Below are 16,870 nucleotides of genomic sequence, written 5' to 3'. Positions count from 1 at the left end.
AGTAGCATTCATTAGTGTCCACCGCGGTTTACCATGGTAAAATTGCACGCTACTGTTGTAGTTTGAACAGTTACACTATGCATTTACCATGTTTATTTTAACCTCTCAGTACTTAACTAGGCCCTTAATTGAACTGATAATTTACTTAATTAGGCCTTTTTAATTGTTTTCAGCTCTTAAACAGTTCCAGATTTCAAGTTAGCTGTACCATTTTATAAGTAACTTGAACTCTGCAACTGTTTAAGGGCTGAAAACAATTAAAAAGGTCTGATTAAGCAAATTATCATTTCAATTAAGGGTCTAGTTCAGTAATTGAGAGCTCAGCTGGAATGAAAACCAGCAGACTCAGTGGGTCTCCGGACCGGGGTTGAGTACTTGTCTATGCTTTTAACATTGCTTACACACTTATGCTTATGACACCGTGCTATGCTTAAACTTTTACGAGGGCAAGCTTCATGTAAATACACACACACACACACACACACACACACAGTATATACAGTAGTACTAGTAATTTAACTGCATCAAAACGAACCTTTCCTGGGAAACGTACAAGTCATTTTTGGCTATTATTCCACTGCAGCCTAGCATTGTTGCGTTCAATAAAAAGCGTTCAAAGTTCAACTGTGTATTCAACCTCATTCACCTGTCAATTCAAGAAAATAATTTTAAAACTAATTCTAGAGAAGACCAATACTATATGGCAATAGTTGTTATATAATTAACTTTGTAAAAACAAGCAAACAAAAACACACACACACACACACACACACACCAACCGTGTTCTCGTTTTCTTTCAGATGTTGTCGTTGCCACAAACTTACTAAACAGGAAAAAAAAACGAATGAGCAGCCCAGAAGAGAAAAACCACACTGATTTAGATCAAGTTACAGTGACGTCTGGTGGTCTGTTTAAGTATAACTCTTTTTCCAAAAGGAATCTCAAATATTCATTGTTTTGTTTTATTCTGATGGGATTTCAGGAATATTAGATATTTGTGTTGTTTGCAGGATTATTATGAAACGTCGACAAAACTCTAAACAACTTGCGTGCACTTGATAAACTGTTTTCTGGTCAATAAAAAATGGTTGTGATTTATAATATAATAATAAACGTAACACAATTAATTATTATTTATATCGATTAATTATTGAGCTAGTGCTACAAACAGTAGTATTGTTTATGGTAAACAGAGTGGGAAACTATTTTCAAGCACCCTGTTCGTGTTTCTACAGTAAAACACATTAACAAATGTTTAGGCGAACAAAAACAAACGGAAATGTTAACTAGGTCTACTTTCCGCTAAAGCAGAGCGCCATGGAGTATTGTATTACACAGGCACCCAAGAAGGGGTCACTCAGGAAGTCAATGTTTGGACATGCTGTTACTCAAACAAGAGGAGTATCCAGAACGCGCACCAAGAGCGCATTATAAAGACCGCTCCGCCCGCGCTCAGAGCAGTTACCCTCGCAGCGCAACGCAGTTCAGAAACTCCGTTTGGGAAGACAGAACGCGAGAGCATGGAAGCTCCTTACTTCTGTTTCACCGTGGCTCTCTGCATCGGACTTATAACGGGTAAGATATTTTATATATATATATATATATATATATATATATATATATATATATATATATATATATATATATATATATATATAATGTGTGTTTGCGAAATACGGCTATGAAACTAACAACAACTTTAACAGAGTATGCCTTCCTCCCTGTTCAGTAACGGTATTGGGAAATGAATTGCCACACCATGTACCGTGCTTTTCCCTATTTTGTTTGTTTGTTTGTTTGTTTGTTTGTTTGTTTTAATAACCCTCTTCTGTTCGGAGGTCCTGGTTTTTTGTCCCTCAGAGTTGGCAACCCTAAATACCAAAGCTGTCCAGATTGCGGGTAATCCCTGTAACACATCCTGCTGGGGAGCACACATACTGTACCTGGGCGAATCTAGGATATGAATCCTCTTGCAGTGAAATGAATTGCTACCATGCACACGTGCATCTGTGGTCTTTGCATTGCATACAGCAATGCTCAGATCAGCTAGTTGTATTGCAGTATGAACCTGCGCTGGGTATTTGTGCAGGATGAACACTGTATGTTTGCGCAAGATCCCGTTTGTTTGAGTCCTTTTTTTGTGTGACCTTGCAGGCAGTTATGTTGAAACCAATGAGGTATTTTGTTTATTAACCTTGAGGCAGAGTAAATTCCACTCGCTCTGCCTGTCTCTGATCTTTTTTTTTTCAGCATCAGGAAATGTCTGAAGTGGACTATTTGTTTCATAAGAGATTCGGTATTTTTCATTGTGTTGCCCTGCAACTGCAGAATATTGCCAGATGTGTGTTTTTGCATTTTTCACTGTGAGGCCAGTCATTTTTACAGGCGTTGAAAACAAATAAACACTGATATTTACATTACTTGAGCATTCTGGATCTTGTCCAGCAAGCAGACAGGCGGTGCTGCAGAGAGCGTGTGTGTGAATGCTGCGTGTTTGCTTGTGTGCAGCGGACAGGAGCGCCGTGAATGATTACCAGCGCTCAGAGGGCCGGGAGCTGCAGCGGCTGTCACGCAACGCTGTGGGAGGAGAGGAGATATCCATGGTGAGCCTGGAGGAGTGTGCCAAGCGCTGCTCCCTGTCCCTCGACTGCAGGTAACCTTCGAAGGAGGTGGACAGCAGCTGCACTGCACCTAGAAACGATACACTAAAGCACTGGCCAACAACACAAACACGCATACCCAACTACATGTGTGTCTATATGTATGTATGTTTGTATAGATAGATAGATAGATACACAATTGCAGTATACTATAGGAAACTGTAGTGGGACAAAGGGCATTTTGCATGTGCAAATACGTGGTATTTTAAGTGGCTTAAACAGTAATTATAGAACTCAAGTTTTATATTTGGGTATCTAGTCAGAGCAAAGCTGTGTTATCTTCTAGTATACAGATAGCTGTCTTGCTTTAATGAAAATGGGACTTATCAAGGACCTGCACTGATGACTTCAGTTATCCTGTCAAGAAATATATATACTGTTAGAGCAGAGTAGAGTACAAAGCCATGTAAGGGTCCGGTGTGTTTGGTTGGATACCAGTCTAAACATCGCAATGAATTCAAAGAATTGTTTTGATTTTGTTTTTTGATCAGATCCTTTAACTACCACAGTCACAGTGCAGCGAGCTGCAAGCTTCTCCCCTGGACCAGAGATACTCCCAACTCTGTAGTGAAGAACAACGTGAACTACGACCTCTTTGAAAAGAAAGGTAGGCTTTTCTACACGGGGAGTCCCTGTGTGCCAGGTATCTCCCGGGTTCATCGGTGTAGTGCCACTGTTACCTGCGTTTGTGTGCCAGGTATCTCCCGGGTTCATCAGTGTAGTGCCACTGTTACCTGCGTTTGTGTGCCAGGTATCTCCCGGGTTCATCGGTGTAGTGCCACTGTTACCTGCGTTTGTGTGCCAGGTATCTCCCGGGTTCATCGGTGTAGTGCCACTGTTACCTGCGTTTGTGTGCCAGGTATCTCCCGGGTTCATCGGTGTAGTGCCACTGTTACCTGCGTTTGTGTGCCAGGTATCTCCCGGGTTCATCGGTGTAGTGCCACTGTTACCTGCGTTTGTGTGCCAGGTATCTCCCGGGTTCATCGGTGTAGTGCCACTGTTACCTGCGTTTGTGTGCCAGGTATCTCCCGGGTTCATCGGTGTAGTGCCACTGTTACCTGCGTTTGTGTGCCAGGTATCTCCCGGGTTCATCGGTGTAGTGCCACTGTTACCTGCGTTTGTGTGCCAGGTATCTCCCGGGTTCATCGGTGTAGTGCCACTGTTACCTGCGTTTGTGTGCCAGGTATCTCCCGGGTTCATCGGTGTAGTGCCACTGTTACCTGCGTTTGTGTGCCAGGTATCTCCCGGGTTCATCGGTGTAGTGCCACTGTTACCTGCGTTTGTGTGCCAGGTATCTCCCGGGTTCATCGGTGTAGTGCCACTGTTACCTGCGTTTGTGTGCCAGGTATCTCCCGGGTTCATCGGTGTAGTGCCACTGTTACCTGCGTTTGTGTGCCAGGTATCTCCCGGGTTCATCGGTGTAGTGCCACTGTTACCTGCGTTTGTGTGCCAGGTATCTCCCGGGTTCATCGGTGTAGTGCCACTGTTACCTGCGTTTGTGTGCCAGGTATCTCCCGGGTTCATCGGTGTAGTGCCACTGTTACCTGCATTTGGGTGCCAGGTATCTCCCGGGTTCATCGGTGTAGTGCCACTGTTACCTGCGTTTGTGTGCCAGGTATCTCACGGGTTCATCAGTGTAGTGCCACTGTTACCTGCGTTTGTGTGCCAGGTATCTCCCGGGTTCATCGGTGTAGTGCCACTGTTACCTGCGTTTGTGTGCCTGGCCAAACAATCTGTTGATGGCGGTGCACGTTTGTTTGCACCTGATACTGCAATTATAGGATAGATAATGACTGGCATTTATATGTGTTATCCCAGGGCTTCAGTCACAGCCAGTAACCTGCTGGATAAACACTGTCTGTTCCCTCTCTAGATTTCGTGCGCAAGTGCATTATGGGAAACGGAAAGAGTTACCGAGGGACCGTGTCGATGACAGTGAGCGGGCGGACGTGCCAGCACTGGTGGTCTAAGTTCCCTCATGATCACAGGTAAGACGACACTACACTTGTTTTACAAAGTAGTTACTACCAGCACAAAATCTGCTGGCAACAGCCTTCTTGGGGATTTCCTATTACCAGTACAAATCCTACTGCCAGTAAGAGGCCCCAAAAAGACTGCTGTCACTAGTTTAACATCAGGGCTGAAGAAAGAGAAATGCTTATATTCCATTGACTTTAAACAGTAATATATAATAACAGTAATGTAATGTGTGTGTATATATATATATATATATATATATATATAGTATTCATGTATACTATAGGAAACTGTAGTGGGACAAAGGGCATTTTGCATCAGTGCAAATACATGGCATTTTAAGTTATCTTGTCTTATAAGCTTAAACAGTAAGTATAGTGTTAAAGATTCTTCTTAGTCAGAGCAAGGCAGTGTTGACTTCATAGAATCACAGAAAGCCGTCTTGTTTTCATGAAAATTGACATATTCAATACTCGGCTATCAAAAGCTGGGACAGGAAAGACATTCCACAGCCAAGCAAGAGTGTTTTTAATTCCCCACAGACACACTCCGAGCATCTGGAACGGGCTGGAGGAGAATTACTGCCGGAACCCCGATGGGGACGCCACGGGCCCCTGGTGCTACACCACTGACCCGAACAAGCGTTACGAGACCTGCAAGATCCCAGCCTGTGAGGAGGGTAGGGCCCGTTCACTGCAGCGTGGACAATGGGGGGTTCTCAGTGTCAAGCTGAGAGTGCAAGAACACTTCTCATTCTTTCCAAATACCTTTTCAAATATGTATGTGACCATGCTTGCAGCTTCTGGAAATGCTCACTGTGACCAGGACCATGTCAGTCGGAATGGCTTTTGCTTTCCTGTGTGTTTTTTTTTATTTTGGATTGCTGCTTTTATGATTGGTTTTGCTTCATGTTAAGTGTTTTTGTCCTGTTTTGAATGATCCGCTTCTCTTTTGCCGTACCTCTTTGATAAGGAGATCTCAAGGGCTCTGCCCTGGTTAAATAAATCAATCTGTATTGAAATGTGTTGTGCATGTGAAGGGTGTTATGGACGGCGTGTGTGTGTGTGTGTGTGTGTGTGTGTGTGTGTGCAGAGCTCGTTGTTCGATTGACTTGTGGGGTGCGCTGGTGTTTTGTTTCAGAGGTGTGTGTGTCCTGTAACGGGGAGGATTATCGTGGGCAGGTGGACCACACTGTGACGGGACAGGAATGCCAGCGCTGGGACCAGCAGCATCCACACCCGCACCCGTACCAACCAGAGAAGTACGTGCTGCAGCTCAGCGCACCCGCACACCACATGTGCAAGGAAGACAGCAGCTGAAACATGTCTCCACCTAACTTAGTAGGGCTGTATTTTCACAGCGTTCACTCCAGCTCAAAAGGATGAGTCTACATTCATTTCACAAAAAAACTGAACTCACTAATTAACTACAGACTGGAGTAAACACTTTGAAATCATGCCCCTAAACCTTAGCATATTCTAGTTGTACCTCAGAATTTGGAATGATGTATTGTACTACAAAACACAGCAGCGCAACACATTGGTGCTTCTAAGAGATATGCAAAAGTTATTTATGACAAATTATTGTCATGGTTGTTGTTCAGAAAGGAAAGTAACTATACAAATTAACAAACCAGAACAACTCAATAATATACAACTTTCGTAATGCCATAAAAAGAGGCTTTGACACTGCGTTCCCTCCTCCCCAGGTACCCGGAGAAGAGTCTGGATGATAACTACTGCCGCAACCCCGACGCCTCGCCAGTCCCGTGGTGCTACACCTCCGACCCCAAGGTGGAGCGGCAGGACTGCAAGATCACCAAGTGCCGTGAGTACCGGGGCAGGAACACGGGGCAGATTCACAGGGCTCGCTAAGAGACCCCCTGTAAACCAGTCCCTCTACCAGACAATGTGCCGTTTTCAACCACATAATCCACCCAGCTTTCTAATGGACATCTATAATAGAGTTCATTAGAAAGGATATATCTGCCTGTATAGTAATGCTACTTTTCCATGAGGCACACATACTTCATTTGTGTTTGTTTCCCTGATTCTGTGCTACGAATGACTGGGAGTGAATCTGTGCAAATGATCTTCAGTGGCAATGCAATGGTTCTTTATTAGTGGGGCAACGGCAGCTACGTTCATAGAATGGTACAACCCTCTGTGCCATTCTATGTTACTAGAAGCTAGCAATTCCTCGCGGTACAGTGGTAGCCCATCAGAAGCAGCATGTCTGTGGGTCAGGACCGCTGTGTTCTAAATCCACAGTGTGCCATTGCCAGTCCGATAGCGCTTCTAGGGGTTTGCTCTGTGAGGTTTGTTCTGTATTTTCAGCCTGTGCTTCTCCAGTGAGGATCCAGTGCAGTTATGATGGAAATGCGTATTCGAATAGCCAGGGGATCAGGAATCCCCCATGCGATTAGCCAGATGGAAACAAGACATTAGCGGAGATCCTGCCCTTTGTTAAGTACACTTTCATTCTAAAGGAGATGACTACCCCCCCCCCCCCCCCCCCCCCCCGCCCGCCTCCTGCAGGCATCAATAAGAACAGTAGCAAGATTAATTAACAGCTATTTACATGTGTCTTTACAGAGGCTAAGGAGGGAGGAGATTTGGCTCTTGAAGTAATTTCCAAGGACACCAAAAGAAAAGCACATCAGAAAAAGAATAACAAGGGAAAAGGTGAGGGAAAAGGTTAGATGCTTTCACAATAGCAGCAGAACAAACCCCCGGGGAGAGGGAGGAGTCCAGAACAAAACCCCGGGAATCAGGGAGAGGGAGAGGGAGGAGTCCAGAACAAAACCCCGGGAATCAGGGAGAGGGAGGAGTCCAGAACAAACCCCCGGGAATCAGGGAGAGGGAGGAGTCCAGAACAAAACCCCGGGAATCAGGGAGAGGGAGGAGTCCAGAACAAACCCCCGGGAATCAGGGAGAGGGAGGAGTCCAGAACAAAACCCCGGGAATCAGGGAGAGGGAGGAGTCCAGAACAAACCCCCGGGAATCAGGGAGAGGGAGAGGGAGGAGTCCAGAACAAACCCCCGGGAATCAGGGAGAGGGAGGAGTCCAGAACAAAACCCCGGGAATCAGGGAGAGGGAGGAGTCCAGAACAAACCCCCGGGAATCAGGGAGAGGGAGAGGGAGGAGTCCAGAACAAAACCCCGGGAATCAGGGAGAGGGAGGAGTCCAGAACAAACCCCCAGGAATCAGGGAGAGGGAGGAGTCCAGAACAAACCCCCGGGAATCAGGGAGAGGGAGAGGGAGGAGTCCAGAACAAAACCCCGGGAATCAGGGAGAGGGAGGAGTCCAGAACAAAACCCTGTGAATCAGGGATAGGGAGGAGTCCAGAACAAACCCCCGGGAATCAGGGAGAGGGAGGAGTCCAGAACAAACCCCCGGGAATCGGGGAGAGGGAGGAGTCCAGAACAAAACCCTGTGAATCAGGGATAGGGAGGAGTCCAGAACAAACCCCCGGGAATCAGGGAGAGGGAGGAGTCCAGAACAAACCCCCGGGAATCGGGGAGAGGGAGGAGTCCAGAACAAACCCCCGGGAATCAGGGAGAGGGAGGAGTCCAGAACAAACCCCCGGGAATCAGGGAGAGGGAGGAGTCCAGAACAAACCCCCGGGAATCAGGGAGAGGGAGGAGCCCAGAACAAACCCCTGGGAATCAGGGAGAGGGAGAGGGAGGAGTCCAGAACAAAACCCCGGGAATCAGGGAGAGGGAGAGGGAGGAGTCCAGAACAAAACCCCGGGAATCGGGGAGAGGGAGAGGGAGGAGTCCAGAACAAAACCCTGGGAATCGGGGAGAGGGAGGAGTCCAGAACAAACCCCCGGGAATCGGGGAGAGGGAGGAGTCCAGAACAAAACCCCGGGAATCAGGGATAGGGAGGAGTCCAGAACAAACCTCCGGGAATCAGGGAGAGGGAGGAGTCCAGAACAAACCCCCGGGAATCGGGGAGAGGGAGGAGTCCAGAACAAACCCCCGGAATCAGGGAGAGGGAGGAGCCCAGAACAAACCCCCGGGAATCAGGGAGAGGGAGGAGTCCAGAACAAAACCCCGGGAATCAGGGAGAGGGAGGAGCCCAGAACAAACCCCCGGGAATCGGGGAGAGGGAGAGGCAGGAGTCAGTGAATGTTTAACTAGCATTCCCGTAATGCAGCTCTGTAGCTAAAGCAAGGCTTGACTTTTTGCTTGAGGCCTCATCAGTGTACAATGCCGTGAGGGTTAAAGTGTGTGCCCATGGAAACTTAGAAATGGAAGTAAAGCCTGATGCACAATTAGGATCTTTTAAAAGTGTAGCTCATACTGCACTCCTAGCCTGGGTCCTCCCATGGTATTTGTGACTTCAATCCACACAATCACGCACTGTAAGATATAAATTTAGCACCGGGTTTCTTTTCAGTACCACAATGATTTTGAAATCATTACAATCACCATAAATAAAGTTATTTTATATTTTTTAATGAAACCAAAAATGTTTTAAATGAAATCACATTTTTCAATTGTTCCTCCCTATATCAGCTTTAATTTGAAGACGTATAGTGTTGCAGTTGATAGAAGTGTGTACATTGTGGCACCTCTGTTAACCCTATGCTCCTCCTGCTCTTCTGCTGACAGAGCCGTTGAAGAGCCCAAGCCCCACCGTGTTACAGAAGGACTGTTTCAGGGGTCGGGGGGAGGACTACAGGGGCAAAGTGAACGAGACCACCTCGGGGATCCCCTGCCAGCGCTGGGACTCTCAGCAACCCCACAGTCACCCCTTCTACCCCAATGTGTATGAGTGCAAGTGAGTAAAGTAGCATGGGCTGGGGAGGTTCCCAGAGGGGTATCCCTTATAAAAGATTCCCATAGTAAAAACATAGCAAAGTGTTAGAAAGCACAGTGAATGCATGGTCAAGCATAGGCAAGCATTGTAAAGCCCAGAGTTGTGGTAAAGCATATGAAAAATAAAAATATGGTAAACTATGGTAAATGTGTAGTTTAATAATGAGAAAAGCAAGGGAAAACTGCAAAATGATCGTGCAAATCAACCGTGGTAAACTTTTATAAGGGACGGGACTGACTGTCTATTCTATTCACAACAAGGATACAGCGCAGCGCGAAACTTAGTTCTTCATTTTGTTGATTATTTCAGTTTAAAAAAAGGAAACTGAAAGTGTAAAGAACCGATTAAGAATCATGTTTACAGACACAGGCGTTTATACTTCACATGAACAATAACATCTGTATTTCACGTTGCAGTAAATGTAGTCCACTGGCTAATATTTACCATGAAAAGTTTTCTGTTCTTACTAAAGCAATTCTGTTAGCCTGCTTGTAGAACAGAAACGAGGAGCGAGGATCGTGTTGAATTTCAAAGACACGTTAGGATTATTGTTCAATGATCATTTTTGTTTTTGCGTCTGAAGGTTTCAAAAAATATGAATTAAAAAAAAACCCAGAATACTCCATATTTAATAACAGAAAGCGATACGCTTAACAGGTGCATTTAAAGAGCATGGTAACATGAACCTTTGACTCAAACACACACTGTGAATTTGCATTGCTCCCTCTAGGGGCTTGGAGGAGAATTACTGTCGGAACCCGGACGGTTCTGAAGCTCCTTGGTGCTTCACGTCCGTACTGGATATGAGGACTGCTTTCTGTCTGCAGATCAACCGCTGCATGGAGGACATTGAGACACAAGGTACTGCTGTGCACAGGCCCTGCCACAGGGCTTCCTGCTTGTAGGGCTGTACCATGATGACACTTACAGTTGTCAATTACCATCTGAAAATGATCATGATAACCCATCAATCGTTACTTTATTTCTAGTTTAGTCCAGTTGAACAAAACCTCTCAGTAGCTTTAGCTGACTGCCACCACCTTACTTGCTGGCTGTAATTTATTAGGAAGCTCATGTAATGAATCATGCAGTAGTTCAGCGGTGAGATTGCAAAGCACCCGTATTAATGGCTCTGCAGAGATCTGGTTGGCTGTCTTTAGGAGCCTCATGCACAGATGCTGAGCCCTTCCACAGAGGGAGCACCTTGGCACAAGCTTGCTTTCTGTTAACTGTCTCCTCTCTACAATTCCCAGACTGCTACCACGGCTATGGAGAAAGCTACAGGGGTATAGTGCGCAAAACCCGAAAAGGCATCCCCTGCCAGAAGTGGAGCGTTGACACGCCACACAAAACAAAGTAAGATTTGATAACCAAGCCATGTTCTGTTATTACTGTCCCCCCAAGCATCGCTGTGAAAGGTGAGGGAATGACAGCACGGTGGCTCCAGCCTCTTTGTGTGCTCTTGTCTGTCAACTTGCTAAAGGAAGACGTCTCGTTGTTTGTTCTTGAAGATACAACCCCAGGACCCACCCCGACGCTAACCTGAGTGAGAATTACTGCCGCAACCCGGACGGGGACCACCACGGGCCTTGGTGCTACACGACAGACCCCAAAACAGAGTTCGACTACTGTGCCATCAAACAGTGTGGTGAGTTCAGTACTGTGCCATCAAACAGTGAGTTCAGTGGGACTAAGGTGGGAATCTCTGTCTCAGTAAAACTCATCCGTGTTTATTTCCTGTTCTTAAATAATATGTCTATGTATCATTATACATGAAAAACTTTAAGTTAAGGATAACTGAGACTTATCTTAGTTCTACTTAACGATAATAGATGATGAATTCAGTATTTCATAAGAACTTCCAGGGGCGACAGTGGAAGGTCTGACATTATGAATCAAGCCAGGTAGACAAACGCTTCAGCGTATTCCTCCCTTTTCAGCGTGCAAGAAGACACTAGCTGAAACGTGTGTCTACTCGACTTCATTTCTTAAATGTTTTGCATTAGAAATTGAATTGAGATTTTGAGGTTGCACACGGTAACTCTGCCCACCAGATTTCCGTGGTTTCTCACTGCTATGTCTTGGATTCCACCCTGTGCATTGCAAATAATTATTCTAAACAATGACACATATTGGAAATGTGCTTGTGTTACAGCTGGAGAGAGAAGCTCCATCTCCAAACCTTTAGGTAAGTGTTTGGATTCTACTCTTAAATCTTATTATTAGTCTGGGGCCCAAGTCCAGATTCTAACTTCCCTTTTCCTCCAAGACCCGTGTCAGCCTGATATAGGAACTCCTGTTCAAAATGAGGCAGGGTGTCACTGACAGATCAGTGGCAGGGCTCAGCTAGGACTCTTTTTATAGAAGCACATACTTCCTACGTCTTTCCAAAATCCCACACAATCGAGTGAATAGAACACTATAAACCAGTGGTCTGTGAATACAGTACTGCTGGTCAGAAATTCACAAATCATGTATTATTTTGTTCGTAATTAATTATGATTTCTGTTTTTTATCTTAAAAGTGAGCCATGTTGTAAGAAACGTGGTCAATAAAGACAAAGGCCATATAGCACAGTCTTAGATCTCCCTTAATCCCTCTGAAATCTGTTTGTCGTGTTGGCTATCTTGAGTTAGTGTTGGCTAGCTTTGTTCCCTGCTTTGCAAAGGCTAATAGATTGATTTTAAACAAGTCATTCTACCTTTTTGTAGTCTTGTAAGCTGATCTGATAGGACTGGCTTAGCTTTCTGCTGAACGCTGTCCCTGACGCTGGTGTTGTGTCTCGCTGTTTAGAGAAAGTGGAGTTCATCCAGTGTGGGAAGAGAGAGGACCGGCTGGTCAACTCCAGGGCTCGGATCGTGGGAGGGTTACCTGGGAACTCTCCCTGGACAGTCAGTCTGCGGGACAGGTAGCAGACAGCACAGGAGAGGGTTAAAGACGCTCTTAACACTTTCATGGCAACCTCATATGGGGATGGATCAAAAAACTCTTCTAGTCTTTATATGGGGCCATATGGAAGATGCAAATGCATGACGACCCTATATTTATAACTGTATGTGCTCAAAACTACTTCGAATGTTTGTTTGTTTTTCAGCTATTTTCAATATTTCATGCATTAAAGTGTTTAAATGACCCTGGCTTGTATTCATAAAGCATTAGCTGGCCAGTTAAGGCAAAGGAATGCAATGTGATTGTAACAGGCAGCACTCCGTGGTACAGTGCTGCTAGGAATTCTGACGCCTGCTGGTCAGATGAGGACACAAGCTCTGTAACTGTTCATGCAAACCAGCCTTGCTCTCTTGTTCTTTTCCCTTAAGTCATATTCACAAAGCTTTATTTAAGGAATGCTTTTTCACAGTCTGTATATATGTGCAGTTACTTATGGTATTCAGCAACAGTAAACAGTAGATTAACGAACATTAAACTGTGTTCAATATTTAAAAAAAAAAAGACTTGAAACTTGTGTGAATGAAGCCCATTATCACTGCCCCTAAAATCGACAGCCTGTGAGAATCTATCCCTCTATATCTAATGCATACAGATGTTTTTTTTTTAATCCATTTCCCCTTGGCTTTCTTCCTTAGGAAGGGAATCCATTTCTGTGGAGGGTCCCTGATCACTGCGGAGTGGGTCATTAGCACCAGACAGTGCTTCTCTTCATGGTAACACCCTTGTGAACTTCTCAATATGGGGCAGACAGGCATTCAGGACAGTTGACAGATGCATTGGAGAAGGACTTTTGAATTTAGGGAGTTCTGTTGCTGCCAGTATTATAACCTGTGAGCAGAGACTACACTTAGAATTTCTTGATTAGCGGTAGCCATGGACACTTAAAAACATACATTTGAATCCACCCGCTCCTTTTGTGCACTTGCTGCTTCCACAGAGCAATCCCATGATGCCCTACAGCAGTGCAGGCTTGTTGATTTGTTGTTGAGCTGTCAGTGTGACTCCTGCGTGTGATTTGTTCATAGCGACGCCAGCCTCTCCGGTTACTCTGCCATGATGGGGACCCTGTTTCGAGATCCCACCGCGGACAACCCAGACAAGCAGATCATCCCCCTCCGAAAGATCGTCTGCGGGCCATCCGACTCCTACCTGGTCATGCTGCAGCTGGAGAGGTGTGTCCCATAGCAGTCAGCACAGCCTCTAACGAACCACTTTGCAATTTAAAAACACTGCATGGAAGATTAGTCCACATAACAGAACAAGCTCCACTCCTTTCATGTGCTTCCCAGTTACCAGTGCCGTTCAGAGGTGCAGTCCTGAATCTGAAGGTGTCAGAACGCTGCTAAAATACTGATTGTGTGTCTGTGTGTCAGGGGCAGAACGATGATGTCTGAGCTCCCTATAGAAAACAGCGTTCCAGTGCCCAGTCCCGAGCTCTAAAACTCACACAATCTGAAAGTAAACTAAGTAATGTTTGGTTCACAGGAGTTCTAATGGTAATTCCTAACCTGAAAGGGCCGTGTCACTAGATTTAGGGAACGGGCAATGGAAAATCATAATACCATCCAATGTGACCAGTAACACTTTAAAGAGGAGGGCATGCCTTTCTCTCTCGGTCTGTTTCAAATCCCCTCCCCCTTACAGGCCTGCCGAGTTGAACGAGAGAGTGACTCAGATCTGTCTGCCTCCGGAGAGATACATCGTCCCTGAGGGTACCAAGTGTGAGATAGCCGGCTGGGGAGAAACTCAAGGTGCATGAAGAAACCAATGTCTAGAGCCAAAACATGATGCATTTCACTAAACACAGTGGACCTCTAAATCACTAAATAGGACCATCCCTGGTATTTTTACACACAGAAATGCACGATACACTGCTTCAATATGAAATATCTAAGCGGCAGAATGTAGCTTCAATGTTGTTTAGATCAATTGAATAGACTCTGATATCTGATACTTCACTGGGTTTAAGAAATCTCTTTTTACAAGCCAAGTAACTTCCTGAAAATAAGATAAGCAAACTGAGAAATGTCTTTAACCTACTGCAGTACCAGCCAGCATGTTTTCACATTCAAATCCATGTTTGCTTTCTTTCACATCTGCACATTTGAAACCAGCACAGCATGTTGATAAAATGACATCGTTAGACATTTTCATTCAGTCTTTCAGTTCCAGGTTCATTCTAATTCACGTTTCGAAACAGGAACCGGTAATAACAGCGTGCTGCAGATCGCTCAGATGCCGGTTCTGAGCAACGAGAAGTGTAACAAGTTCCCCCGGGTGCACGTGAAGGACAACGAGATGTGCACCAACCCCTTCTCTGGTGGGGTGGGAGCCTGTGAGGTAAGTGACTCTGCTCTCCACTGACCACACACTGAGGAATCACTGGGGCCAGGCACGCAGCCCACACTATTGCAGTAGTACAACGAATGGACAAGGCTCTATAAGAAAGGTCTATGGCCAAAAATGAAATATTTACCATGGAAGTTGTTTCACCTTTAATGGAACTACCATAGGAAGCATATCGGCAGAAATGCTATTTGTCTATTGCCACATTCGTATTGTTTCCATGTGTACCGAACCCTACTGTATGCAGCCCCGCTAGTGCAATTTTTCTTATTTTAAGGTCATTTTCTCTACCTGGCATTCCTTTTTTTGATGCAATATCACCTCTCACAACCCTAAACACCATACTGAAGACTGACGCTGTTTGAAGATGGCACTCACATAAGAAAGATGAATGCAAAGCAGGGAAAAATGAGCTAAATTGCACAATAGGATTCGATACACATGGAGAATGTTTAATTGAGGCTCATGAAATAAAAGCCATGGCGATCAGTAATGGATTATTTGTTCATCTCTCCTTACTAACGTCCCCTCTCTCTAACTCTGTCCTGCAGAAGGACTATGGTGGGCCTCTGGCTTGTGAGACTGATAACTGTTGGGTTCTGGAGGGTGTGATGATCCCCATGAGGCGCTGTGGACACCCCCAGCAGCCCAACGTCTTCATCCGCGTCTCTGTCTACGTGGACTGGATCAAGAAGGTTTTGGCCTAACCTCCCCTCCAGGACCTGCCTCCCTAGAGAACGCTGCCTGCTCCTGCTCGTATCTAAACTCCTCCCCCTTCAAGACATGCTGGCTCTCCTCTCTGATCGAGGGTGGGGGGCATTGTGACATCACCTCTGAGCAATGCAATCAAAGCTAGTCTGCGAAACAAAATAACGACCCCGTGTTACAGTGGGAATGTCTGCTTGCCATTGACATGCAAGACCTACTGTGAGTCGCCCTCATCCCGTAGACATTGCAGAAGCCCTGGGATTTGTTTTTTAATTTTTAACAGGTGTTTTGTGCTTGATAATTGGTTTAGATTTGTAAGAGACCCAAACAAGCAAGGGTTTTAAACTAAAAGTGGAAAAAAAACAGGAATATTCTGGCTAAAACTCCTTCACCATAAAGACTTTTACCTGCAAGAAAAACAACCGGCAGCAACCATATGTCAGCTGAAGTTCAAACTGTGACCTTGTTATTAATCACATTTCTGTGCTCAGCGGTAAATATTCATATCAAATTATGTACTTCATTATAATACATAATACGGAATAAATGTGTTGTAATTCATTTATTTTCTTTTTTGTATATTATGAACTGTTTCTCTCTTAAACTATGCAACTGGTGGGGCTCCCAAGTGGCGCATCCAGTAAAGGCGCTCCGCGTGGAGTGCAGGATGCGCCCTATAGCCTGGAGGTCGCCGGTTTGAGTCCAGGCTATTCCAGGCCGACCGTGGACGGGAGCTCCCAGGGGACGGCGTGCAATCTGCCTGGGGGGGGGAGGGGCTTAGGTCGGCCAGGGTGTCCTCGGCTCACCGCGCACCAGCGACCCTTGTAGACTGGCCAAGCACCTGTGGGCTTGCGTGTAAGCTACCCAGAGCTGTGTTGTCCTCCGACGCTGTAGCTCTGGGTTGGCCGTATGGCAGGCCTGCAGAGTGAAAAGAAGCGGTCGACTGACGGCACACGCTTCAGAGGACAGCGTGTGTTCGTCTTCGCTGCTCCCGAGTCAGCGCAGGGGTGGTAGCAGTTAAATTGAGAGAAAAGCGGGATAAAATAAATTGGCGACTACTAAATTTAAATAAATATGTAACTGGCTAAGGGTAGTGAGTAAAAAGAATAAGTAGTTACATCAGTGGAAAATGTTAGGAGCATCTGCACCGGAAAATGAGTGTATTGTTAGAATCCACCACAAGGTGGCAGTGTAGTACGCAATAAAGCCAAGAGTTTTAACACAGCCACTGGACCAGGGGTGTCCAATCACAGTCCTGAAGGGCCATTCCACTCCAGTTTGTTCAATTGGTTCAATTTAGCTTGAAAACTACAGCCGAAAGTTGGAAAGCTAGTTTTAAAGACGAGTGTGGCACCAATCTGTTTCATTCAGGCAGGATTCTTGTCTTTTGTTCTCTCAGCCTCA

At 45.5% G+C, this 16,870-nt stretch overlaps 1 protein-coding gene across 2 annotated transcripts; it reads left to right on the top strand.

The window, feature by feature from the left end:
- The first annotated feature begins 1,165 nt into the window (after positions 1–1,165).
- Positions 1,166–16,027, top strand: LOC117412586 (hepatocyte growth factor-like protein). Of its 2 annotated transcripts, XM_058988348.1 has the most exons (19): positions 1,166–1,575; positions 2,509–2,653; positions 3,152–3,267; positions 4,534–4,648; positions 5,180–5,316; positions 5,778–5,898; positions 6,346–6,464; positions 7,232–7,321; positions 9,256–9,424; positions 10,194–10,324; positions 10,717–10,819; positions 10,975–11,111; positions 11,619–11,651; positions 12,257–12,371; positions 13,048–13,125; positions 13,438–13,584; positions 14,057–14,163; positions 14,613–14,752; positions 15,310–16,027. In XM_058988348.1, exons 1-19 carry the CDS (start codon positions 1,521–1,523, stop codon positions 15,463–15,465), a joined length of 2,214 nt encoding a protein of 737 aa, XP_058844331.1. In that variant the 5' UTR covers positions 1,166–1,520; the 3' UTR covers positions 15,466–16,027. The 2 variants fall into 2 exon arrangements, with proteins under 2 accessions (XP_058844331.1, XP_058844332.1); XM_058988349.1 differs by lacking the exon at positions 7,232–7,321.
- The last annotated feature ends 843 nt before the right edge of the window (positions 16,028–16,870 follow it).

This window comes from Acipenser ruthenus, chromosome 16 (genome assembly GCF_902713425.1).
Source record: "Acipenser ruthenus chromosome 16, fAciRut3.2 maternal haplotype, whole genome shotgun sequence".
NCBI classification, from domain to species: domain Eukaryota; kingdom Metazoa; phylum Chordata; class Actinopteri; order Acipenseriformes; family Acipenseridae; genus Acipenser; species Acipenser ruthenus.
Note: the sequence above shows the minus strand (reverse complement) of the source record. Positions and strands in the feature narration are given on the sequence as shown.

What these genes read in the sequence shown, in the direction of transcription:
- LOC117412586 (XM_058988348.1), top strand. Translation starts at nt 1,521, where the DNA reads ATGGAAGCTCCTTACTTCTGTTTCACCGTGGCTCTCTGCATCGGACTT. An exon ending in TCCCTGTCCCTCGACTGCAG is followed by an intron (nt 2,654 to 3,151) that starts GTAACCTTCGAA and finishes TTTTTTGATCAG; the next exon opens with ATCCTTTAACTACCACAGTC. An exon ending in CTCCATCTCCAAACCTTTAG is followed by an intron (nt 11,652 to 12,256) that starts GTAAGTGTTTGG and finishes CTCGCTGTTTAG; the next exon opens with AGAAAGTGGAGTTCATCCAG.